The sequence below is a fragment of the Numida meleagris genome, chromosome 1 (assembly GCF_002078875.1).
Source record: "Numida meleagris isolate 19003 breed g44 Domestic line chromosome 1, NumMel1.0, whole genome shotgun sequence".
NCBI lineage: Eukaryota > Metazoa > Chordata > Aves > Galliformes > Numididae > Numida > Numida meleagris.
Window position 1 is genome coordinate 6,223,438 of NC_034409.1, and position 25,219 is coordinate 6,248,656.

At 48.0% G+C, this 25,219-nt stretch overlaps 2 protein-coding genes across 6 annotated transcripts in view; one reads left to right on the plus strand and one right to left on the minus strand.

Annotated features, from left to right (window-relative positions):
- The window catches only part of PROSER2 (proline and serine rich 2), a 30,370-nt gene extending 10,708 nt beyond the window's left edge, over nt 1-19,662 (plus strand). The window contains exons 3-5 of one of the 3 annotated variants that reach the window (XM_021384375.1): nt 10,065-10,317; nt 11,186-16,537; nt 18,107-19,662. In XM_021384375.1, the coding sequence (XP_021240050.1) occupies nt 10,065-10,317; nt 11,186-12,162 (1,230 nt within the window). In that variant the 3' untranslated portion in view covers nt 12,163-16,537; nt 18,107-19,662. Of the gene's footprint in view, nt 1-10,064; nt 10,318-11,185 lie in introns of all 3 variants that reach the window. The other 2 variants (XM_021384376.1, XM_021384377.1) reach the window with 2 other exon arrangements.
- The window catches only part of UPF2 (UPF2, regulator of nonsense mediated mRNA decay), a 56,694-nt gene continuing 50,965 nt past the window's right edge, over nt 19,491-25,219 (minus strand). For all 3 annotated transcript variants that reach the window (XM_021384364.1, XM_021384366.1, XM_021384365.1), the window contains one exon: nt 19,491-20,822. In XM_021384364.1, the coding sequence (XP_021240039.1) occupies nt 20,813-20,822 (10 nt within the window). In that variant the 3' untranslated portion in view covers nt 19,491-20,812. The remainder of the gene's footprint in view (nt 20,823-25,219) is intronic.

The following is a 25,219-nucleotide window of genomic DNA, read 5'->3' on the forward strand; positions in this document are numbered from 1 at the left end:
GGAACATAAATCTCTGTCTTGCGTTAATCGTGAAATTAAGCTTTCCTTATCTTTCCCTCTGCCCTCCCTACCAGCTTTCTTTAAATGAAGTAGCTTGTTGCTATGAAAGAGTAAGTGATGAAAATAAGCTGGCGAGTTGATGCCTGTATTTTTTTTAATGTAACTCAAATGCTGCGTTTTGCGCTGCTTGGTCAGCTTTTTGGCAGCTGAAGGGTGGTTCTAGTAAGAATACCACAACTTAGTTAATATTCTGCTGTATCCTTCAGCTTGCATTGCTACTTACAACACAAAACAAATAGTGCCCTGTTTAGTCTCTTTAACTGTTTCTGATCTGTTCTGGAGGAGAGCTGGAAGGGTAAGGGTAGTAGTGGAGGTTGAAGCAAGAGCCAAGTACACCATTTGGACTTGTAATAAGCAACGTACCCTTAATATCCAAGGAAACTGGTTGGATCTTAGAGAATTTCAATGGGAACTGCGCTTCTAATTCAAGAATCACTGGTTAATTTAATGCTTTTTACTTTGACTCCAGTTTTCCAGTGTCACAGCTTGTAGCCAACCATGTTTCCACGGGCTTTATTCTTGACTGTGGTAACAGGCGTGAGGCAGGTCATTTGAAAAATAAATTAAATAAATCAGTATTGAATAATGAGGCTATATATAAATTGGTCTGTTTGTGCAGTCTCATCCTGAGTCTGCTGTGTCAGGAAATGACATAGATTACCTTAATCTAACTGGATCTTACCATGTGATAACCCATATGATGATGCATCAGCTGGAATTAGAATCCCTTCCTAGTCTGCCATGGAATAATTTATAGCCTGGCTACAGGTTTAGGCAGTTCCCATCATGCTTGTCCATCAGCTGAAGTCATTCCTAAAGCCTGTAGCCCTTCGCTTTGCCTTGTATGAGTTTGTGCATGAAGAAAATGAAGCATACAGCAGAGACTTCGTTCTGGTGCCACAGATACTGTTGCTAGACAGTAGAAATTCCTCCGGCAGCAAAATGGGTCGCATGGCCAGTAAGGCTGCCTTACATGTGTGGAAGAGCAGCTTGGGGTGTGAAAACTCCTCATCACTTGAAGGGAGGACGTAGCCCTGTTCCTTAGGCTACTTTGGAAGTGGAAAATGTTTCACCACAAATGTTTCACTGACAGTAGTGACATACTGCTCCTGACAATCTCAGTAGTGGGGTAATCCCAGTTCCTGAGTTTGAGAGGTATCTGTGAGCTGAATGTGAAGCAAATTCTGCCAGTGGTGATGGAATAAATAGAACTCAGGTTTTCAGTGTTGCTCGGATCTTTCTTTTTTTGCGATCTGTGGTAAGAAAGCAGTATTGCTCTGTTGGCTAATTCATTTCTGTTCATTGCTGAAAAAGGCTTTAGAAGTCCTCAGGAAGAGAGTAGTACTCTTCAAATGTCTCTTTATCTATCCTTGTGTATTAGCATCTTAGAGGCAGGATTTTTATGGTCCACTAAGAAGACGAGGGTGTTCATACGAGGCAAAACTAGTTGTTGGAACATGTTCCAAGTGTCTTCCCCTTCTTCCTGAACGTTTTGAGAGAAGGCACAGAAGATGAAGAACTCCTGCTGGCCCAATGGGAAGGAGGGGAGAGCAAAAAGAAGCAGTAGTAGTGTGTTTGATTGCAGGCTTGTACTGCCGCAGCTTTCTTCCTGCTTGATTACAGAAAAGAAGCTCTTAAGCTTTTCAGTGTCAAACTCCAGTTGTCACTAAACGTAACCTTTGTATTGCATCTGTGGAATTCAAACAAACTGAAGGATGTGGTAATGGAGACAAACACTCAGACCAGTTACAGCCCATGCTGGCAGCTCTAAGGCTGGCTTGGCTGACTGCTGCCTGTTCTGTGTACTGTGCGTGCATGCTGGCATCGCTTCTTGTGGAACTGGTTATGGGTTTAGGAATGTTAGGATATGGAGTGCTTAAAACAAAGCTAAGTCAGTGTGACTCTGAGCAGTCGGGTGTTGTCAGTTGAGCTTGATTATGTCAGACTTCTCAGCTTATCTGCATACACAGTGGTGCTTGTATTTAATCTTTGACGATTGTGGTCAAATATTTTTCTGAATGGAAAGTGATGTGCAGATGTTTGTTCTGTCACGATTGCAGTAGACTTTTATCTATAAATCATAGATATTCACATCTGATTTTTATACTGTCAAAGCTATCACAGCAGCTGAAGGCAAGTGCCAGAACCCATGTTTAGATGGGCAGAATGTTTGCTTTGATATTCTCATCTCTCATCGCCACCTAAACCCGTTTTCTTTCTCTGTGTCTTGCAGCCATAAAAGCTCTTCCTTGAGGACCTGAATTCTCGTATCCATTCTGGCTTCTCTTTAATGAGGCTGGTGTTAGAACAGATCCTCGACGAAGGGATGAGGCAGGTGTTCTCTGTGCATGGGATCGGTTGCACTGTGCAAGAGGGACTGTAAACAAAGACGCAGTGCTCTGCTTGGCAATTCCAGCTTCCAAAGCTGTTCTTGAGTGACGTTCTCTGATACGTGCTGCAAGGATTAACTAGCAGTGAAATACAGTTGCAGCAATTTAAGGACACTTACTCTGGAGATAAAGCTAGGTCTTAGCTTTTCTCAGTTTGTCCTGTCCCTTAGATGAGGTGTGTGCAGGCTAGCTTCTTAAAGACAAACCTTTCTCGCTTCTTCACTCCTACAGTTGTACCGTGTACTCATTCTGAGCCATGAGTAACTACTTCAGTTTCTAGGTGTGAATTACATGCTAGGACAGTATCACCTGCTCCAGTCATACCGGAGGATGATGAGTGTCGCTGAAGTGCTGATTTGGAACTGCACTGTAATAAGCTGTATGAGTGTCTGGGATGTTGATGACTTCAGTACCTTTTGTATCTGAGTGTGTCTTATTGAGGGCGAGGCTTGAGGGTTAGTGGGTTGCTTGTTGCTCTCGGTGGCCCATGCTGTGCTTTTTAATTGTTCACCTTCACATCAGACCAGTCCTTGGTTAATGCCCCAGTTATCACTGCTCTTTTGGGACAGTGGTGAAGTCAGTCAAGTGACCGTTTTGTTTGGTCACTAATCGAGTAACTTGAATTGTCACAGGATTGTGATTCTTAAAAAGATATCTTACTGTTAGTTCTTGGAACAAGGTTCCTGTGTGGCTCTAACAAGATCTGATACTCAGTCACTGAAGGTGATTCATCATCAGAGCTGCCTTGTATAGTACGGGTGACACTTTCAATGCTGGGTATGCAGACAAGGGGAATGAGCATCTTGTGAGTGGTCTGAGCTGTTTTGGTATCTTGTTCCCCACATTTAACTTGGGGCTGGCCTAGTCACTTCATAGTTATCTCTTACAGCCTAAAAACTAATTGCTACTGTCTTTATCCTTTATCAGTCAGTACAGATGATTCAAATGCAGCAGACTTGGTTTTAGTTGTGCATCTCATTGCTGTCCCTGCCCCAGCCCTTCTGAAGAGGGCCTGGGATTCCAGCGTGGCTTTAGGAGTTCAGGAAAAAAGATGAATCGCGTCTCTGGTGTCCGTATCACACACAGCTGCATTTGGTTGGGTGGCAGCCATTGGTTGCAGGGCACGGAGAGAGTTATGCTGTGCTTCATCCACTTCAGTTTGATGGCAGCATGCCTTGGAAGCAGTATACCTTAAGGAAGAGAAGTCATTCTTACTAGCAGCAAGGCAAACAGTGGGGAGGAAGAGGAGCTTGAGGATTGCTTCTGCAGACTGTGAGTATAGGACTGGGTAAAGAACCCATCTCCTAGCAAGGAAGGACCTCTCTGCAAAATGGGCTGGTGAGAATGTTGCTGCTGTGGTGCAGAAATTGCTTTCAAGATCTATAATCTGCATCATTCTGCTTCAAAGCAGAATCAAGTAGGTGATGATTTTTGCAGCAGGTGGGTAGCTCTGCCCTTCTCCCCTCACTGATAGGCACTCCTGAACTTCCAGGGCTGTCTTTCTTCTGCTCTATTACTTTCTCATTAAATGAACGCTTGAATTCAAGTTGCTGTAATGTGTAAACCAATTTCCACTTGTCTTCTCTTGATGGAGAAGATTTGTTCTAACGAGACTGGTAATCAGCCATTTACAGACTGAAATACATACAAGGCTGTGTCTGCCTGCCACCCATTCGTTGCTGTTTTAAAAATAACACGCTGCATTCCTCCAGCCAGGCGTAGTTCCAGTGCTCGTGGCTTTGCTAAGGACCCAGTCCAGCTTGGCTGCATCCTTCCAAAAGTTCAGTGGCTGGATCTGAACTCTGTGTTCCGTGTGAGGATGTGCTGTGATTTCATCACTGTGGTTAATGTATCCCAGGATGACAACATGCCTCAGCAGCACTGTTTCTCCCCACCCCACCCCCTTCAGAGCACTCAAACTGACCTGCAGCTACTTCTGGCTTCTATTGCTTGTTGGTCATCACTCTGTATTTATGCAGCCTCTTCTTTCCAGTTGACATAATGTGTGGTCTTCCAGCACACCGGGTCATGAAGGTGTTACTCTGTCCCACTGTGTACTCAAAGCTGCACCTTCTAGCATGAGCCCACCAGCAGATAACAGCTTAATTGGTTACTGTTAGGGAGGTATCAGATAACAGAGGTTTGGGGCTGAATCTGTTCAGGGCTCATCTTATTTCACTGTCTGGTTTGGGATACATCGTGCTACTTCTCATAAATATCAGTCTCTCCCTTGCCTTTCAGTTGCATAGACACCTTCCAGTAATTTCATATAAGTTCCTTATTTATCCATCAATGTATTTTGGGGGGAGGACTATGTCATAAAGCCTTCCAATCAACATGCATCACATCTTGTGCTTACACCCGTTGCCTAAGCCAGTAAACCTCTCAGGAGAAACTAGATTGGTGTGAAATGATTTGATTTTTGTGAAAGCAGAGTTAGTGGCTTTAGCCTGCAAGTTCTTGTGAATTTTCTCAGGTCGTTCTAAAACAGAAATTAAGGGGGATGAGCTGAAATAAGCTGAACTCTGACACTCAGAGAGATGTCTTCAGAGCTTAAGTAGATTCGGTATTGCTGGAGCTTGCTTTTTTACAAGTAGGTAGGTCTCATATAGTCCATTATTTTACTTCATCCTGTTTATTTCTGTAATGCTTCCAGATCATGTGTTTCCTCATCTACAATCAATTGATTATATGCTCTGCGAACTATTACGGGGCAAGCAGGTACAATTATGCTAACAAACTGAGGGAAAACAAGTCACTATTATAGTCCTCTTCCAGAAATGAAGTGGTATTATCAAAATCATCAGCTAGTGGGTTGTAAAGGAAGTGCTTTTTGACACAGCGCGCAAACTATGGGACGCGCTGCCACAGAATGCTGTGAATGCCAGCCATTTAAATGAGCTGAAACAATATGATGAATTCATGCTACAAAGGCTTATTATGGGCCATTAAGCACATAGATGTGGATGCAACTGGGAAGTCCTTAAGCAGTGTATTGCTGGAAACGGGGAGGATGTAGGGAAGAAAAACACAAATCCAGTGTGGAGCAGTGTTCTTCTCCTTACCCTGTCCTCCTGTCCTGAGCACCAGCTGGCACTGGCTAGGGGCAGGCTGCTGAGAAAGTGGGCTTCTTGTGCTGACTGTTCAGTAGTTCTTGCTCTGATCTGTAACTCACTTGTTTCTAGCTGAAGCAACAGAGCCATACAACCCCTTCTGTTTCCCTTTCCTATGAAGCTTTTGTACCTGTCCTGATACTGTTCTTAGAGCTTTCTTTTTTCCCCACTTATTTTACGAGTAGAACTGTCTGTTGTGTTATTAGCAGGCTCAGGTTTAAGTGGTGCTACACTGGTCTCTTCCTACATATTACAATAGCTTGCTCCCTTTGTGCTTTCTGAGAGGCATTCAGTTATTTCTCTCCCAGGGAACTGTACCTATTAATTCTCTGGCACATTAATTCTTTGTGAAGTGACTGAGTCAGTTGAATCCAGTGTTGTGGTATTCTGCTGGACAAAATGAAGCTGTCTGTCGTGGGTAATACTCTTTGGTTTTCTAGCAGTCTTCAGAATCACTAGCGTATAAATATTTTTAACAATTGTGGGTGTCTTGGCAGTTTGCTTTTAGTCAAAGGATCCTTGGTCTGGGTATTAGCTGAATTTCTTCTGGACTCTAACGTGGATCTTCATTCTGCTCCATCTCTCTCCTTCAGGGGCCAGTAGGCATAACAAGCTCAGCTTCATTAAAAGGCCGTGCAGTTATGAATGAAGTTCAGATTAATTGCCTGTGACCATCAGGCAGCTTCCTCTTCCAAAGGAGCGTCGGGGCCCAGCTGCCTCTTACTAAACAAAAAACAGTGACAGAGATGGCAAATTGTGCCACGTGCCTTGATGTGAGCAGCAGAATCAGTGTTTCGGAGCTGCCTGTGGCCCTTTGATGCTAGTTGACTCTTTTGGACAGGTAGGAAAGGGATCTTTTCTATGAAATGAGAAGCTGGGGAAGTTGAAGGGGAGGGAAGAAAGCAAGAGAGCTGTTTTGCTTTACAGACCTTTTTCCTGTTTGGCATAAGCAGGAAATGCACAGGACTCTAAAATATTAATGCCAGCTGAGCATAGTTGGCCATTTCAGCTCTTTGCATCTGGAATTTCTTCTGTCTGAGCAGTCCTTTCAATCCTCAGCTAAGGCACAGCTTTTAAATTTAGGCTCTCTTTAGGCAGTAGCTTTTAAAGCAGGTAGCTTTGTGTGTTTGTGATTTGGTTTGGGGAAGTGTGTTTAAGTATTGAGTTGCGAGTGACTGGAAGGAATGATGGAATAACGTGAGTAATTGGAGAGATTCTTCTTGGGCTGTTACAAACCCAGATTGTTCAAAGAGAAATGAGGCCTGGAAAACCAGCCCAGAAAGAATATGAACTGTTTCATTACACGGACTATGTGAAAATGAACCAATTAGAAATGGACCTGGTAGCCTTAATCATAGCTGGCACCACTTAACTGCAACAAAATTCTTCCCATCTTTCTGAAAGCTCTATTGTAATATAAGGTACCCACTTGTATCACTTGCAGTGCGCTGCTGTTCTCAGACCAGGGGCTGAAATCACATCTCTGAGCTCCTTTGCCGTGACCAACCTGAGTCACTAGTAGGTTCATCTTAATTATCTTCGCTGTGGTGGTGTGTCTGGAATGGAATTATTGCCATCTTACAAACTGAAGCTTGCCTTGCCTGAAAAAAACAAAACTGCCCATGCTGTAGAGCTGCTGTATTTTTGTTTTTGCCGTCTGAAATGACATCGGTCATCTGGAAAGGAAGCTGTATGAAGAGAGAGATGAAAGTGCTAACTGAGATGAGGTTGGCCTTTCAAATCACAGAATCGTGGAATGGTTTGGGTTGGAAGGGACCTTTAAGATCATCCAGTTCCAACCCCCCTGCTATAGACAAGGACACCTCCCTCTAGACCAGGTTGCTCAAAGCCCCATCCAGCCTGGCCTTGAATGCTTCCAGGGAGGGAGCATCCACAACCTCTCTGAGCAACCTGTTCCAGTGTCTCACCACCCTCACAGTAAAGAATTTCTTCCTGATATCTGGTCTAAATCTACCCTCTTCCAGTTTAAAGCCATTTCCCCTTGTCCTGTTGCTACAAGCCCTTATAAAAAGTCCCTCCCAGCTTTCCTAGGCCCTCTTCAGGTACTGGAAGGCTGCTCTCAAGTCTCCCCAGAGCCTTCTCTTCTCCAGGCTGAACAGCCCCAGCTCTCTCAGCCTGTCCTCGCAGGGGAGGTGCTCCAGCTCTCTGATCATCTTCACACTCCTCTGGACCCATTCCAGCAAATCTAGGTATGCCGCTTACTGCGGATGTATTTGTAGAGGGATGGTGACTCGTTTCAGATACTTCACATAAAAGGAAACCGCTCATTTCAACGAGATCAATGAGGGATAGTGACCCTGGCAGAGCTCTGAGCATCCCACTGCAAATTCTACCTGACATGGGGATGTGCTCGGTCATGCAGCGCAGAAATGGATGGCAGAAGAGCTTCTGAAAGCTTTCCCTTCAATTCAGGTGTCGTTGTGCTCAGTTCTCAATCAGATGAGTTAAATTCGCGTGGGAGCAGCAGCATTTCTCATAAATGAGCAGTGTGGTGCAGTTACTTCTGTACTGTAGAACCACACACTGGATCTGCTGCCACCGTGAACCTCTGAAACAAAAAACCCTTTTTTTTTTTTTTTTTTCTTTTTCCTTTGCCTGCGGATGTCTGGTTCTTGCGATGAGCTCACCCACAACAAAAGCTTCTCGGAGTCCTGTTGGGCTGGAGCTACCACCTACCGAACAACAGCTCTTTTCCTGTCATTCTCTCGCTTGCTAGACATAGCAGCCCTATGAGTATTTGGGTGGAGAAGGAAGGAGATTGCAACATCCATCAAGGGAAAAAAAGGGAAGGCTTGTCTGTCTCTCGCTTTTCAAGTTCGGCTGTAAAACTTTCCTTGGACTTTGAAAACTGAGCTTTGCCGTGCAGTGAGTGCGGGCTGTGGAATATGTCAACCTTTGAAGTTAGTGCTTTAAATAGGCAACTGCAAATGGCAGCCAACTTCAAGCTGCTGTAGCAGTTCCGCTGGAGTCGTCTGTATTTCATTCCTTTATTTACAGGAGAATGCAGTGAAGAGCCCCGAAGCCCTTATTTTTCTCATCTGTACTGTTTGAAGTGCTTGGAAACTAATTGCTACTTGATACAATGCAGTGCTTCATAGTTCTTAATCTGTGGGCATTTCTTTTCTACAGAGGTGCATTGTTCCTGTTTTTAATGTTTTTAATGGGTAAAAGCTTTGTTTGCACTAGGAGTTAACAGGTAGAGCCGAACAGTTTTTTCCTATTTGAATATAATGTCTGAATGTGCACAGTGAGTTTGAAGCACTTTCTGCTGCCCTAGCAAGAGCAAGTCTTCAGCGTTTGTAATGCCTGCCTTTAGCTGTGTGCTTAAATTCCCGTAAACTGAAGTAGCCTTGTTAGGTGCATATGCAACTGTATGTCCTTGGAGAAGTCAAAAGCAGAGAAGAGAATGGAATCCATCTTGAATTGCTTTACTGGTGCTTTTTTCCTAAGTTACTGGTGGCAAAATTGGCAGTATACGAGCGGTGGGAGAGAAATTCAATCCAGAAAGGGAAAACCTCACTTCCCAACAATACTTAATGACGTTCCAGAACTTACTTAGCTCTCTTGGGAAATGTCCTTCCTGTATCCATTGTCTTCGTGTGTTGCCTTTCTTAATCATTCTTGGTCATCTCCGAGCTTCTGGAAAAGTGTTTCCCAGGGTGGAGGTAAGAGTTTGCACGATGCTGCCTGGCCTCTCACGGTGATGTTGTGTTAATCAGGAGCACTGACTCACAGAAAATAAGGATTAGATGATTGAAGTGATTATTTATTGCTTTTGTGCTCTACAGGATTGCTTCCCGCTGGACAAAATAGCCCAAGGCCTTTTCCTGCTAGGGAACACATCCTCATGATAGACTGAGTTCTTTCTTTCCGTAACTCAAGAGGTTTTCAGAAACCTTTTCCCTTTTTCTTATTACTTCTTTGTAATCTGTGATAGAATTTAGGATAGCTCAGTTTGCAGCGATGGAGCCTTATTTCAGATCCAGCTCTGCCTTTCTAACAGCCAAGTCCCGCCTTTGGTCTGGAGCAGAAAGGGAGCAAACCCATCTTTGGTTTATCCCAACTGTCCTGAATCCTTTCCCTCACGTGGTGCTCCCAAACCTTGTCCCCGAACCCGACATGGTGACTGAAATGGCGAACTCCAGTCTGGAGCTTGAAGCAGTTCTCAGCACTTGTAAAGGCACGGTGCTGTAGGGTTTGGTCTCCAGTCTGCTGTTGTGATCTTGTTAGCAGTTCCCCCAGTCCAACTCAAAAGGGCACCAGTCTGCTGAACTGAAGTGAGGTACTTTCAAATGCTTCTTTGGGATGGTATGGAGCAGCAAGCAGGAGATGCTTCTATGAGACTGCTGCCTGTTGCACTCTGCTGCCTTTCCTCTTTCAAACTAGGGTTCTGTATTTATTATTGGTGTACTTACGTGTACTCATTTGCAGGGCATTAATTTTAATGCTTTTTCCTTTTTTTTTTTTTTTCCCCACGTAGGATGATGAGAGTATGAAGTACTTAACTCATGAAGAGCAGGATGTTCTCACGTTCTTTGAGGAAACCATAGATGCCTTAGAAGACGACTTGGAGGAACCAGTCCTACATGACAGTGGCATCCACTGTCAGTCTCCAAGATCAACAGAAGAAAATGTGTCCAGTCATTCAGAGACTGAAGATCCCATCGACTTAGTACAGTCAACACCTGAGAGCAGTGACCACGAAGGCCCTCCCAGCAAAGATGCAGACCCAGGTAGTAGTGTTTCCTGAAAATGTGTTTATTTTCCTTTTGACTTAGCCGCGACGTAATCCAGTTTTGATCAGAAATGAGAATCATAGAATCATAGAATTAGCTAGGTTGGAAAAGACCTATAAGATCACCTAGTCCAACCATCCACCTACCACCAATAACCCCACTAAACCATGTCTCTCAACGCTATATCTAAACGTTTCTTGAACACCTCCAGGGACGGTGACTCAACCACTTCCCTGGGCAGCCCGTTCCAGCGCCTGACCACTCTTTCAGAAAAGTAGTATTTCCTGATGTCCAGCTTAAATCTCCCCTGGCGCAACTTGAGGCCACTGCCCCTCGTCCTGTCACTAGTTACAAGAGAGAAGAGGCTGACCCCCAGCTCACTACAACCTCCCTTCAGGTAGTTATAGAGAGCGATGAGGTCTCCCCTGAGCCTCCTCTTCTCCAGACTGAACAATCCCAGCTCCCTCAGCCGCTCCTCATAAGGCCTGTGCTCCAGACCCCTCACCAGCTTCGTCGCCCTCCTCTGAACACGCTCCAGGGCCTCAGTGTCTCTCTTGCAGTGAGGGGCCCAAAACTGGACACAGTACTCGAGGTGGGGAGAATGTGCAAAAGCCATTTGGAGCAGAGTGAATGGCAGGAAGAGGGCGTCTAGCGATTATATTGTAAGCACGGTGACTTGAACTCTAGGATCCCCTATGAGGTGCCACTGCTTGTAGTTCAGTTGTAGGCAAGGTGGGCTGAGTTGTTAGTTAGAAAGTTTGGAGGGAGGTAATACTGATGCCTGCTAATCCTCGGTGAAGGAAAACCCTTGCGTTCTGCTCCGCGTGAGGACTTAACGGAGGCTGTTGTTGCTTTTTCTTTTAAGTGTTGGATGCTACCCGGGGTGCTGAGAGCCCTGAGCCGGCTGTGCCTGCTGACCTTCCCCCGCATCCCTCTGTACTGCCACCACTGACGTGCGAGACGCTTCCCCCTCCACCTCCTCCTGCAGTGCAGCATCCCAAATTGCTCCGCTCTGTCCCCACCCCACTCATCGTGGCCCAGAAGATGTCTGAGCAGCAACTGGAGGGCAGGGTGCGTTTCCCCAGTGCGCTCAAGGAGGGGAGTTCTGACAGGAAGAAAACTCCGCTCGCCAACGGTGATTGTTTTGCAGCTCCGAAGCACCCTCCTGCACCTGCACCCAAACTGCACCGGTTTCCAAGCAATATCAATATAACAAATGTCAGCGGCAAAGAATTCAACGAGACTATCTCAAAAGCAGCAGTGAATGTACAGGAGCGGAGGGCTCAGGTGCTGGCCAACATCAATGGAGGATTTCTGGCTGCTGACCTGGAGGAGAGGCAGCAAAAAAATGACTTCTTGTCGCGCAACAGAAGTTCCTCCTTAAGGGATCTCTCCTCTGAGCAAACGCGCTATGAGGCCCTGACAAAACTTGGTCTGGTTAAGGGAAAGCCAGCTCAGGACCCAGTGGGTCGTGCCCCAGGTACTCAGCAGCTTGATGTGCAGCCCAAGCAGGCAGATGCTGTTCCCAATGGATATCAAAACATCCACGAGGCTTTAAAAAGCGAGCCCAGCCCTTTCCTTCCTACGGGCAAAACTGTAACGATCAAACCCGAGGTGGCTCTTAACGCTGGCAAGGTCGCTCAGCAGAACGCAGCGAAAGGTTCGAATGATTACAAGCAACCTAATGTAACCCTGGATATGAGAAGGAGGTCAGGTTCTCTACCTCGACCTTCAGGATTTCGATCCCAGGGGATAACAGTAAAGTTTTCTGGCCGTGGCTCAACAGAAGAAGCCAGGAGAGAGGCGCTTCGTAAGCTGGGACTGCTGAAAGAGACTGCGTAGTCGGGATGGGAACGTGGCAGTGGAGGGGAAGCCATGGCTTGACTTTGGGTTGGAGCATTCCCAGCAGGGTTGGGATCAGATTGGAAGGAGAAATGGGAAGATCTCTGCTTCCAGCCAGCTGAGGAGGTGCTGGTACCGCGGAAGGGCTGATAGTTAAAGGCTGGCACCATGTAAGGTCGTGTACGTTGGTGGGTTTCAGCCCTGCTTCCTGTAGAGACACTCATCTGTTGTTCCTTGTGATAAAGAAGAATGTTATTTAAGTAATGCTGGACTGGAGCGGAGGACAGCTCGTTAACGAAGTGTACAGTGCAGTATTGTTGTACATAGCAAACTAAATGGACAATCTTCCTTTTGCTCTTTTTAAAGCCAAAAAAAAAAAAAACGAGAGCTCTGTCTTGCACACGTGTCTGTGTTCATGGGAGCTCGAGGCACGTCAGAACTGGAATTTCTGACCGCTGTGACGCTGCAGTGACACTATTACCAGGCTTCGCTTTCGTTCCCTTCTGGAGGCGGGGTCTGCTCCCTTGCTCTGTGCCCGCTCAGCTGAACTCGGTGCAGGGGGCGGTTTCAGTTCTGACCTTCTCCCCTGGGGCTGGGTGGCTGTGTCCTCCTGCCTCTTTGCTTGAAGCTGCCTCCCTTCCCAGCCGCTGCTTCCTCCCCTGCCCGTGTGCAGTGAGAGGCAGCAGCCCGGCCTGGAGGAGCTGGGCCGCGTCGCTTTCCGCGCCGGCAGCCAAAGAGTCTCCTGCTCATCGGCGATCCCAGCTGTTGTGCGTGAGAAGCCATAGGAACGAGTCAACTCCGTCCCAAATGTGAGAGCGTTCTGTCACCTTTCACCCGTGCTGCTTCACCTTTCACCTTCGCACCCCCGTGAAAAACTGTTACTTCTCAAACACGAGCTGTGCTCCACTGCAGAGGTGTCAATTCTGTTACTTCTAACAAGAAAAAAAAACCAACTCATTTCATCTTTGTCCAGTCTGACAGACCTAATAACTCTGTTCAGAGCCTTATTTGATTCTGCCCTGCCAATGCATAACAGAAATGACAGCCAAAATTCTTGCAGGCTCAGTGGAGTCAGGGGAGGGAGCGGTAATGTGAATGCACGTTGCTGCTGGAGGGGCTGCATTGGTGTATTTTGCCTTTGTTCAACAGACGTGCTTTTAGGGATGGTCCCAAAACGTGTGCTGGTGTGTTCGGGGTTTTTTCTGTATATACATGTATGGCGAAGCTGCTCTTCTGTATTAAAACTCCCTTTCCTTTCTGTATACCTGAAACTATCCAAACCAGCCATTGAAAACTCCCATGCCAAACCCCAGCTGCCCACACGTGTAGGAGTCCTCAGCCTTCTTCTCCAAAGGGGGAAGCTCCCTTATTTTATTCTCTGCACTCCAGCAGCCCCCTCTTGTCCCGAGTAGCTGAGTAATAAACCTTGGAGGGGAGGAGGGGAGCGGCAATAATAGGAACAGCCGCACCCTTTGGAGTTGCTCTGACACAACTGTGATAAACAAGCTGGTGTTTCTTGCCATCAACTATTTCAGACTTGCTAAGCTGCAAATGAAGCTGTTGTGAAGGAAAAATCTTTCCGTCGTTGTTAACCTGCCTCATAAGCGAAGGGTTTTTGTTGTGCTGGTCGCTTTTCAGTTATCTGCTCGCTGCTCTAAACGTTCCTGGGCGTTGTGATGGCTCGGGTTGGTCCCGTGCTGCAGTCATCCTTGCCAGCCTCGTCCCTGCTCCCTGTGCCAGCACACACGCTGTGCAGAGTTGACCAGCAATTAAAAAATGTGGTCGTTCCTATGCTGGCAGGGCACTTGAGCGTGTGAATCAAATGGGAGAAGCCCTGCCGGAAGAGAGAAGGCTTCTTGTGCGCTGGGAGGAAATCACATTCTTATTTTGCTGGGATTTGAGTCTCCAGTCCTAAATTTGAAAGAAAATGAAGCCTGTAAAAGCATCCCAGCACCTGCTCCAGTGCTGCCGGGGCTGGATTCACACGTGGGCAGCGTGGTGCCGGCACATCCCCATTTATTCCCATCACCTGCTAAGTAAACCCAAATGCTTCATGGCCTCTGTGCTTCTGAAGGCTGCTAAAGAAAACTGTACATGATCCATGCAAGGAACGTACACGGCCATGTTCACCTCTCAGCGTGGCTCGCCAGCTCTTTGCTTGGAGTTGCTTACAGCTGAGAATCCATGCTGAGCCCCTTGTTTCACTAACGAATGGAACCCTACTCGAAATACGTATTTATGTAAGTGTTAATGTTTCATAGCTAAAGCTGCAGGGTGCTGAACTGCCTGGGCCGTGTCCTCTCAGCTTTTGTGCAGGGCCCTGTGCTCAGCTGCTGGGAGCTGGCACTCGCTGCTGTTCAGCTCCCCCCATTCTGCCCACGGGCACCGGGTGTTCGTTGTCGCCCTTCATCACAGCAAATAGGGGCTGGTAAACTTCACTGTGCCTAAAACTGTAGCGAGTAAAGCCATGTGCTCCGTGAAGCTACGAGTCTAGCTGCTAAGAGTCTGTATACAACCTCAGCTCTGTTTTCCGTACCTTGTTTTGTGTGGATATGTTGCTGTGATATTTTTTCCTGTGTTAGAAGTAACTGTCTTGCACAAATCCAATAAATCGTCTGTTCAACTGGGAGAAAGCCGGTGAGACGGTGGCTGCCGGGAAGCGGAATTCCATTCAGTGTCGTGGTGGCTTGCCTCTTCCTTGAAGGAGGAAGGTGACTTTAATGGCTAACAGCCCTTCAGTAACTGTTCCCTGCACGCAGCTGTGGATGCGTGAGGCGCGGTGCTGGCCCCCGAGCAGGGCTGCCCGCTGAGCCGCTGTGTGCAGCACACGGAGCTTCATCGCAGCCGGCTGCCAACGAGGCGAGGAGCTCGGCTGGGCGCGCGTCCCTGAGCCCCTCGCCTGCACCTCGTGCTGGAACCCTCCCCGAGTTCCTTCACCGCGGAGCTGCCTCTAAATACCAACCCCCGCCGAGGTAAGGAGGGTCCTTAGACTGGACGGAGCCGAGCCCTTTCCCCGGGGACCCGCCCTTCGCTTTCACGTTTTTCACGTGGGCTTTCTCTTCCCAAGCGAAGTGAGCCCTCCCAGAGGAGGAAGCGCCTCGCTCGAAGCGGAGCTGAAGGCTGAGCGCTGCTCTCGGCTCGGGGGGCAGGAAGGGAAGCCGGGCGCTGGTAGCCGGGCTGCGCAGCCTGCGGGTTTTCCGCTGGGTGCTCGTGACCTGTGCTGCTCGCAGCCTGCAGAATAAAGGGAGAAGAGCCGGTAACTTCGGGATTAAACTGAACGGGTGCGAGGAACGGGGGAGCACCCGGCTGGCAGGCACGCGGGGCTGTTCAGCTCAGCTCCCTCTTTCCTTTGGGAGCCTTTTTGTGCTTGCTTCTGAGCTGTAATTAATGATGTTTTGAAGAGCCCTGGGCATTCAGAGGCACCCGGCTCCCAGCACTCCCTGCAGCTGCGGGAGCGGCAGCTCTGAGCAGCTCGAAAATGAGGTGGCATCACAGCGTGACCCTGGACTTGGAGCATCAGCACGCGGCTTCCGCAGTGACCAGGAGCACCAAGCTGAGAGGCAGCACTTGGAGGAAAAAAAAAACCAACAAGTTAGTGCATTTGCTGAAGGTTTGAATTTAAAGGAAAATAACAAAATAAATTGCCCTCTTTACCCCCACACCTGGGGCACGGCTCTGGTTTCCACAGCCTGCAGTAAGCACATCTCCACTGGCCGAGGCCACCTGGCTGCTGCTTCACTCTCTGCCCCTGTGGCTGCAGGATCCCAGCCGTGCCCCCGCACGCCTGAGCAGGGCAGTGAGCTCTGCTCTGAGCTCCAACCCGTGTAAGTCACTTCCCTCTGATTCTGCCTCATTTCCCTCCATTACTCCGTTGCTCGTTTCCCACGCTGCTTTCCCGTGATGTTCATGGGCGCTCTCTGCCCGTTGGGCTTTTGTTGCTGCAAGCGGCGTGGAGCTGTGATGGGCATCCCCTCCTCTCTGCCCGCTCACCCAGCAGAGGGAAAACAGCACGCACAGAATCCTAGAACGGCTTGGGGTGGAAGGGAGCGCAAAGCCCACCCTGCTCCAACCCCTGCCGTGGGCTGGCTGCCCCCACCAGCTCAGGCTGCCCAGGGCCCATCCAACCTGGCCTCGAGCACCTCAATGGATGGGGCACCCACAGCTTCTCTGGGCAGCTCTGCCAGTTCCTCACTGCTCCCTGAGTAAAGAATTTCCTCCTAACATCAAGCCTAAATCTCCACTCTTTTAGTTTAAAACGGTTCCCCCTTGTCTGCCCGTGGAAAAAGTCTCTCCCTGCTGCTCACACGCTTCCTTTAAGCAGTGGAAGGCCGCAGTGAGGTCTCCCCAGCGCCTTCTCTGCTCCAGGCTGAACAAGGTGGGAGATCACTTCTTCATATTTAAACTTTTATTAGGAAGCAGTTGTCAACGCGTTTCTATTTCCAACGTACAAACCAGTGCCAGGCCAGAGGAGCAACAGGGTCATAAAGCTCCACGACGCAGACAAACTTCATTACCGTGGAACATTTCCTGCCTTCCTAACTGGATTTCGTTTGCCTGATTCGGTTTAATTTTTATTTACAACCTGAGTTTTCCACTGTGTTTGAGCCCAAGCCGGCGGGCACTGTCTGCCCAGCGCTGCCTTGCCCAGTGCATCCCAGCCCCAGTGCCTGGGCTCTGCACCCGCTCCTGGGAACAGGGACTCTGCCGTGGCATCACCCTGCAGGCAGCAGCCGTGGTGGAATCTACCCCTGCAGCACCACTTTTATTTGCCTGAGAGCCCCAATGCAGGGAAGGGAGAGAGGAAGGAAGGAAGGAAGGAAGGAGCACTGTTCTTTTTAACAGCTCCGTGTTTGCTCTTCTGACACCGACCCCTGGCGCCGTGCTTTAATGTCACAATCATCCCCCAGCAATAACAACTTGAAGGCAAAGTTTATAACTCAGACAATGCAAGGCGCTGTTTTGACATTCGAGCACTTGTTTGATTCCTACCCAAATAGTTTCCTATGGGCGGCCCGCTCGGAACCGCTCGGCGCTGGTGAGGAAATGCAATTTATAGCAGAGTTCTGAGCAGGGACGGTGAAACGTGGGAGCGGGGAAAGGCGGCACTGAGGAACAAACAAGGCACGGAGCGCAGGAGAAGAGGCAGAAGGGAAAGGAGCAGGGAATGGGATGACAGCAGGCTCGTGGCGGTGGGGGGACGGTGTTTCTCGTTGTCCCTCTGGGCTATGCAGCCTTAAGACTGCAGCAACCCCGCTTGGGGACACCTGTAAGGAACGAGCAAGCCCCTAGCTGACTTCTCCATCTGTCTGCACCCCCAGACTGAGAGCGGGATGGCTTCAGGCCAGGCCACGTGTCTGAGCACACTCTGCAGTGTGATGGCTCTGGGGCTGAGTGCACGCGGGCTGGTCGTTAGCACAGGTCGTTAATTGCTCGCCCTCGGCTGTCCCCATCTGTATCCACGCTGGTGCTGCCCAGGCGGAAGGGGCAGAATCGGCAGCAGGCGGCCAAGCCCATCACTGGAAACGAGCAGGCAAGTCAGCACGTTTCAGTGGCACCACGTTTACCCAAGTCAGATAACGTTCCGTTTAAAGCCAAGAGAATTCTGCATCAGCAAACTGCAGGAGCGCCTCGGCCGGGCTGCTGCCAAGTGCGCAGTCACTGCTGCGAGGGAACGGGCCAGCTGCAAAAGGGACAGGATGAGATCGCGAGCAGAGCAGGCAGCCTTCACAACACAGCAGTTTCCTCAGCCATAACGTACATCAGATTGCCTGGCGTGCATCGGCTGCACGCAGTAATTTCATCTGCGTAACAAACAGAGCAGACTTCTTTCTTGGGAGGACTGCAAAGTTAATAAGATTATGGCAAGTCTGAAAACTCAGCAATTCATAATAAAAAAAAATATTTATTCCTTTGTTTTTTTTTTCTCCATTGTATCACATTGCAGCATTGCAAGGTAGAAGAACAGTGTCCAGCAGCCGCAGCTCGAGGTGAGTCTCACTCACACGGGTGGGTTTGGAGCCTCCTCCCCACCTTGCAGTCACCGAGTCATTAAGGGCAGAAATGACCACTGAGATCATCCAATGCAGCCACCTCCCCGTGCCCACTAACCACGGCCCTCAGTGCCACCCTGCGTGTCTCTGAGCACCTCCAGGGACATCACCCACCACCTCCCTGTGCCAATCCCTCGCCCCTTGGAAGAAACATTTGCTACGACCCAACCCCGGCCCCACGCAGGAGCTGCGCAGCCCCGTGCTCACAGAGGCTTTTGGCCGCGGTGCCACGAAGCACACAGCACATTCCCTGCTCGCCAGCTCCATGAGCCTCACGGTGGTGAAAGCTCAGCTTCAAACAGCAGAGCTGAGTCCAAATTCTTTCCAGAAAGAGATAAGATAGGGGAGAAATCCTTCACGCGATCAAGGACACGATGCAATTTCTCATACACCTACGTACGTTTTCCCGGCTGGGAAAGCGCTCTGCACTCGACTGCTCCCGAGCACTCGGGATTGCTTTGTGTGATGCCTCTTGGCAAGGACATCCTCCGTCCTCTACCCGGGCAGTGACAGCAGAGCACAGATCTGTCACAGCCGTGTCCCCGCTGGCACCGCAGAGCACCTGGGTCAGCGCGCAGGAGGAGGAGAAGAGTGACAGTGGTGGCACGAGAGGTGCTGTCGCCAGCTGGAAATGAACACGCCGCAGGCCGGGCCCAGCAGCCAGACGTGCAGAGCACAGGGGAGCATCCACCAGAAGGCTCCGCTCTTGAGAGGCATGAACAGCGGATACCACCAGATTGCTGCAGCCCTTCAGACTCTTCAGAAGGAGCAGTTACCAATGGCGTTCAGAACAGCTTGCTGTTTCCATCCTAGACTTGAACCAAAGACTCGGTCTTCCCAGGGTATTCCCCTCACAGGGCACTTCAGCCACGAGGCGCCTTGAGCGCAGAGACGGCTGGAACTGGAAACGGCTCTGGAAAGATTTCTTGGGCGACTGCGCACGTTCAGCATCCTCACCTGCTGGGAAATGAGATCCGAGCGTAACAGAAGCCTGAAGAAACATCTCCCTGGGCCGTTCTGAGAAGCTGAGGTGACGCTCCGGGCTCTGGAAGCGGCGTGACCGCGTCCTGCCCGCTGAGGGCTGCAGGGCAGGCGTGCCCTGACCAACCCGGGGCTTCCCAAGCCCTGAATGCTGTCACACCGCGTGTCAGTACAGCTGCTGCCCGCTCCTTCAAACGCCTTTCCACCTTCCCTGCTCAGTTCTAGGACAGAAGAACATGACTTGAGTGGGTGCATTTTGGAAATCTCGGGTCAACGTGAAGAGACAGACACCAGTTCTAAATTACAACACTTTATTGCAGCATTGGCAAAGGTCAGATTTCTGAAGCTGGTGAAGATCGGGCGGCATTTCTCTATGAAATGTTACAATTGTACAGGTCTCCCTTCCTACATGCAGAAACCAAAAACAGTGGTAAAAAGAATTTTAAAAGAGCTAGAAAAAAAAAAAAGAGTAATAACGTACAGGTGAGCTCCTTAACTGAATTAACTACTTCTACCTGAAAGCAAACAAAAACCTACGCTAATAAATAACAGATTGTCAGAAACAGACCAAGAAACCTCACTTCTACTTAGAAAAAAAAAAAATAGAAGTTCTACTTGTTTCCAGACTTATTTAAATCTTTTTTTTTTTCTTTTTTTTTCTTTTTTTAAACTTTTTCATTTGTTTGTTTCAATAGACACAGAGGCTTACCAACCCATGAAGATCAACAGAACATCGGATCCGCTCCTCAACCTCCCGGTCACGCTGACTGGCACGTTTTGGTTTTCAATGATACATACAATGGGCTCAGCTATATCCCTGTCCGTAGGCTGGTGTCAGGCTGTTCTAAGCAGTATGAGTCAACACCCCGTGTTAATCAACTCCACGTTCTATTTTAAACCTTAACAAACATTTTACCTCCTTGGCTCCTAAGCTTTTCACCCCTCCCCGCTCCCCAGCCCATCTTTCCTGCTCGTCTGGCAGCAAAAGGTCACTCCTTAACCAGAGACTTCGTGAGGAGCATCTGATGTTTGATAACAAGCTCTCCCATGCCAGGGTTTTCCTTTGCATTTCACTGTCTGCTCTACGTTTTTCAGCTGTAGATCGCAGCCCCCGAAGAATATCCTTCCAACACAAAGAGAATGCAGTCTGCATCGAGCACAGAACCTTGTTTTCCCCCACACTGAGCCGTCGAGATCTTTCCCATTCCGGTGTCATCCATCCGAGCTCCAGGTTGATCGTAGCTTTTGTTGAGCTGCTCGCTGGTCAGGTTCACCATTTCACTCATTGACTTCTGGCTCCTATGAGAAGAGTAACCCTCACACGGTTCCCATTGCAAAAAGCTTTTTTGTTTTGTTTTGTTTTTTGTTTTTGTGTGTGTGTGTTTTTTTTTTTTTTGGCAGGCCATGACTGGGAGCTTCCACGTGTTCCATGTGGGTTTTTGGGGGGAAGAGAGGAGGCTGCTTCTGCCCCGCGGCCCCAGCCTGGCCCAGGTTTCCATTCCGAACGCTCTAGACTGACATGCTGAGATGTGTCCACTGCTCTCACTTAATTGCTGGAGGACTCCACTATCCACAACATCAGAGATACAGGACCTAATGAAATGACGCTTGCTGCTGGATCAACGTCTCCTAAGAAAAGACAGGACAAAAATACGGTTTAATGTGGAATATCCACTACTATGCTCATCAGCAAACATTGCAATATATTGACGGTGGTTTTGACGTGTGCTGGACAAAATAAGGCAGACATCCACACCAGGAAAACGAGTCCCCCACGCAATCAGATCAATCTGAAATTGCCCAGAATGAACAGCGCTGACTCGTCCTCCCAGACAAGATGCTCAGCTGCTGCAGTGCACAGCTCACGTGTGAGTTCACTGAAAGGAAACACGCACCGAGAAGCTGCATCAATTTGCAGGAACGTGATACAGTAAGACCAAGGAATCCAGAAGCGACTGAGTCTCACTGCCTCGGAGGCAGTCACTGGGAGCTGTGCTGAAGTGTTTCTCCGCTGACTTCTAGACTGCAAATTAAAGTTCTACAGTGCAAAACAAGGCAAAGTTTGGACGATATTTGCACCTACAAGGACGCTGCACCGCCACGCACCCCAGCCTTTTACAGCGTAAACAGAACAGGCCCTAATCTTCACATTACTGCACAAGCCTCACGCTTCTGTTAAACACTAAGTGAATCTAAAACTAGCTTTTACAGGAAATCTTACAAGATGCAGTGCTTTCCACATTTCTTTTAACAGAAAAAGCATCCACAGTGGTTCAGTATTGTTATGTATTCCATTGTTTTGTTACTCAATACTTCAGTTATTCAGTATTCTTGTGCTTTAAGCACAATAAGTTGTTGTTACTAAGTACTGAGCTGATGCACCACTGGTAATCATGCTTTAATATACGTAACAGAACGTTCCAGCTCTTTGGCACACTCAAAACTCAAAGACATCGGCTATGCGGTTCAGTGCAAGGAAGTTTAGTCTTAACACGTTTAATAGAATGCTACAACTGAGGAAGACTGAGGAAAAAACAGCGGCCAACTGCAGAATTGTGCTTTTACCTCTCCAGTGCCCCTTAAAAAAAAAAGAAAAGGAAAGAGAAGTGTTAAAACCAGCTGCATGTCAACTTAGCACAAGTTAGTCCCATCCAAACGAGGAGGTGGCACGGCGTGCTGGTGCTGGATGAGGCTGGGGAGCAGTGCTCCGAAGGGTCACGGCAGCAGCGTTGCTTCCAAAACCAGCTACGTCACATGGCATTTCTCCCCAAGCCAGTAAACAGCACAAAACAGCTAGAAGTCAGCCACGATGAAAACTATTATTTTTTTTAAAGACAAGAGCTATGCACTTGCTATATAATTTGGCAAGTAGTGAGAAAAAGAATGACCCCTTTTGTTCAAAAACTCCATCCAAACGTGTACTTGGCAAGATCAGACTTTGCGCGGAGTTGTAACTAAAAGCAGCTTGAACTGCATATGCAAAGGCAAACTCTGACAGCCACCTCCTGTCCCTCCCTCCCCTGCTCTTAACGCCCTCAGTTTGTACGACCAGCTCCGTCACCTCCTCGGTACTGGTACTGCTACTTGCACCCCATGCCAAAGGTGCAGGGCTCTACCTGGAGCAGAAAACCGGGTCTTGTAAAAATGCTGAGAAGCGTCCCACCTCAGCACGCAGCAGGAAATAAGGAGGAATCCTTACACGGGACATCGGGAGAATTTAAGCCGGCGAGAAAACATGGATGGGAACAACTTCACTGCAGAAATATCCAAGAGCGCAACAATGCTGCTGAAGTGATGACCTTTGCATATCTTCAGAAAGAACGGAAAAGACCATGGGAAAGGAGGGCTGAAGATTTCAGCAGCGGCGTGAACGAACCAAGGAGCTCGTCTGTCCGCTCCTGAGCCACTGCCACACCTGCAGCAGAAGGGCTGCCCTGCCCAGAGAAGGGCAGCCAGGCAGGCTGAGGTGGGCAGGGTAAGAGCAATGTGACTGAGGCTGCCCGTGGCTTCTGACACGTCATTAATAAGCGCATGGAAAGCTTCAAGAGACAGTACTGGACAGAACAGCAGCTATACAGAGGGTGATGTAAGAAGTATTCTCGTCCAGCAGCTGAAACAGGAAATCCTGAGCTTAAATGCACATTTTTCCTTATTAGCCGTGCTCTGATTTTTCAGCGTTAACAAAATACTATTACGAGAATATTTGGCTAATAAAATCCTAGCATCCTGTTATTAGCTTCATGCTTCATTCTTCTTTATTAAAGGGAAATAAGAGTCAGATGCAAACTGCAGAGCTGAAATGATCAATTAACTCTGATTTAGTTTGTCAGCTTATGCACGCATCCCAGCGGGCCTTTTGACGACGACAGGTCCTCCATCCTTTGCTACACTTTCCAAACAGCAGTCAGTTTTGAAATCACTGGGTTTTTTTTTAAGACAAGGCTCAACTCTACCAAGTGTAGTTGTTTTTTTAAAGACTCCTCTCAACGTAATTCCTTTTCCTGCCTCGGAAGCTTATGCTTTAAAGAAAGTCATAGAAGGTAGTTATTTGTTCCTCCTTTTATGAGCTAGTTGTTTCATGGATCTCAATCCTCTTTAAACATAAGAAAAGCACTTGCACAGCGTAGGAGAAAGCCCCTCACTTCACTAGAAAGAGCATTTTCCTGATAATATCACACGAAGAAATACTGTTGTAAATTTGGAGTTGCTGAAGTGTAACAGCCGTATAACCAGAGTCCTCTTAGCGCTACGCAAGTGGAGGTAAGAGCGAAGATGGTTGCCTGCTGGGTTCTGCTAAAGCAAATTGAGGAATTCCACTGTTAATTGGAGTCGCTGTAAATTACCTTTAAGGTCAGCCAGCCTTACATGTCTGCATCCCAAAAGGAATCTTCTCCTTGCAGGATTAATAAGTCCTAACGCTTGAGGCTACAGAAGCAGGCAATTACAAAGAGCATGAAGCTGTGATTTTTGATGCAGCGTTCAGCACACACCAAGTAACAAGAAATGGGACAAAAGCAGAAAGGCTTGCTGCATTTATTTCACCACAGAAACAGGCTGTTAATAACTAACAGTAAATATTACAAGAGCTTTTTCTTATTTAAGTGATGCCTGCATTACAGCCACTGCCATTCACTCGCTCTTCCATCTACTGCGGAGTCATTACAGGTGAAAGGGCTGCAAATGTTGGGGAGGGGGGGGAGTTGCAGTGAATTAAGTCAGAATTATCTTGATTATTTACTTATGCGAGGGCCCTGCTAGACCAAAACAGAATCACAGAAAACCTGAGGTTCAAAGGGCCCTCTGGAGGTCACTTAGCCTGCTGGGCAAGTTAGCTGCAAAACCAGATCCAGCTGCGTAGGGCCAAAAACTCAGGAGAGAACTCTGGTACCTCTGTTAACTTTTGAGTCAGTTATTGGGATAGAAAGATCCATCTTTCTAAAAGATGTTTGATTTCCTGGTCCTTAGGGGTATGTTTAGCTGTTAGAGCACCAAATTGATTCTTCTACTCTTAGTCAACCGAACGCAAGAAAGCCCTCATCTTGCCATTAACTTCCAGAACCCATCAGACTGTGCTTTACAATGGAATCTACGAGATTTACTTGCTCAGACCTTCCCTACCCTCATACAACTTTTCATTCTAGATTTCCTTTCTCGAAGAAAGAAACAGATATGATTATTTTCTGAAAATTTAGAGTTAATATCAGAAGAGAACAATTGATGTATTCTTCGTTCACAAAAAAACCAACCCAAACCAGCTCGCTCATCATGTAAGTGAAGCTGTAGCGAACAATTTTTCAAATAGATACTAACATTAATTGCTCAGCCTGAAAGTTTTGCTCTCAACAAACAGGAAAACACTCCAGTGTCCACACAGAGGCTGGTGGGGTAACCTGCTGCCTAGAACGCGAGGGCAGCCTGTGCAGGAACACTGCAATCCATCCTGCAAAGTCAGAAGACAATCCTGAACATATCCTTTAAGTCAGAGGCTCTCAGAAATACAGGTGACATAACCTGTAGCATGGTGGTAAGCCATGGGCAGACCCAGACTTCAACAAGCAAAGCTCTGCTTGAATTCCTTTGCTGTGAGTCCAGAAGTTTTCTTTCTGCAGGCTAAGATGGCCCAAGCGATGCACGACGTGCTGCAAACAACGCCTGCCCACTACAGCCAACCTCCTGCTCTCTGCTCTGAGGAGCTCATAGATTCAAGGGACCAAAGAGCAAATTACGTAACACAAAATTTGATCAGAGTTGCAAGCACATGGCACAGATAGCTGGACAAGCAAACGCTGATCAAACTGCTCTCAGGACAATGTCTGACCTGGTTTATGGTAAAGTCCTGTATTGCCTTTTCCCTAAACATTTGGAAAAAAGCTTCAAAAAGAACTACATAAAAACTGTCAAAGTATCACATCTGCTGGGCTGGCTGCTATATTTAAAGAGTAACTTTGCAGTGCTCCTCGCACAGGCTGCAAGGCACTTGAGAAAGATGGCAAAAATCTGCAAGAGAAGACTGCACAGCTAGTAGT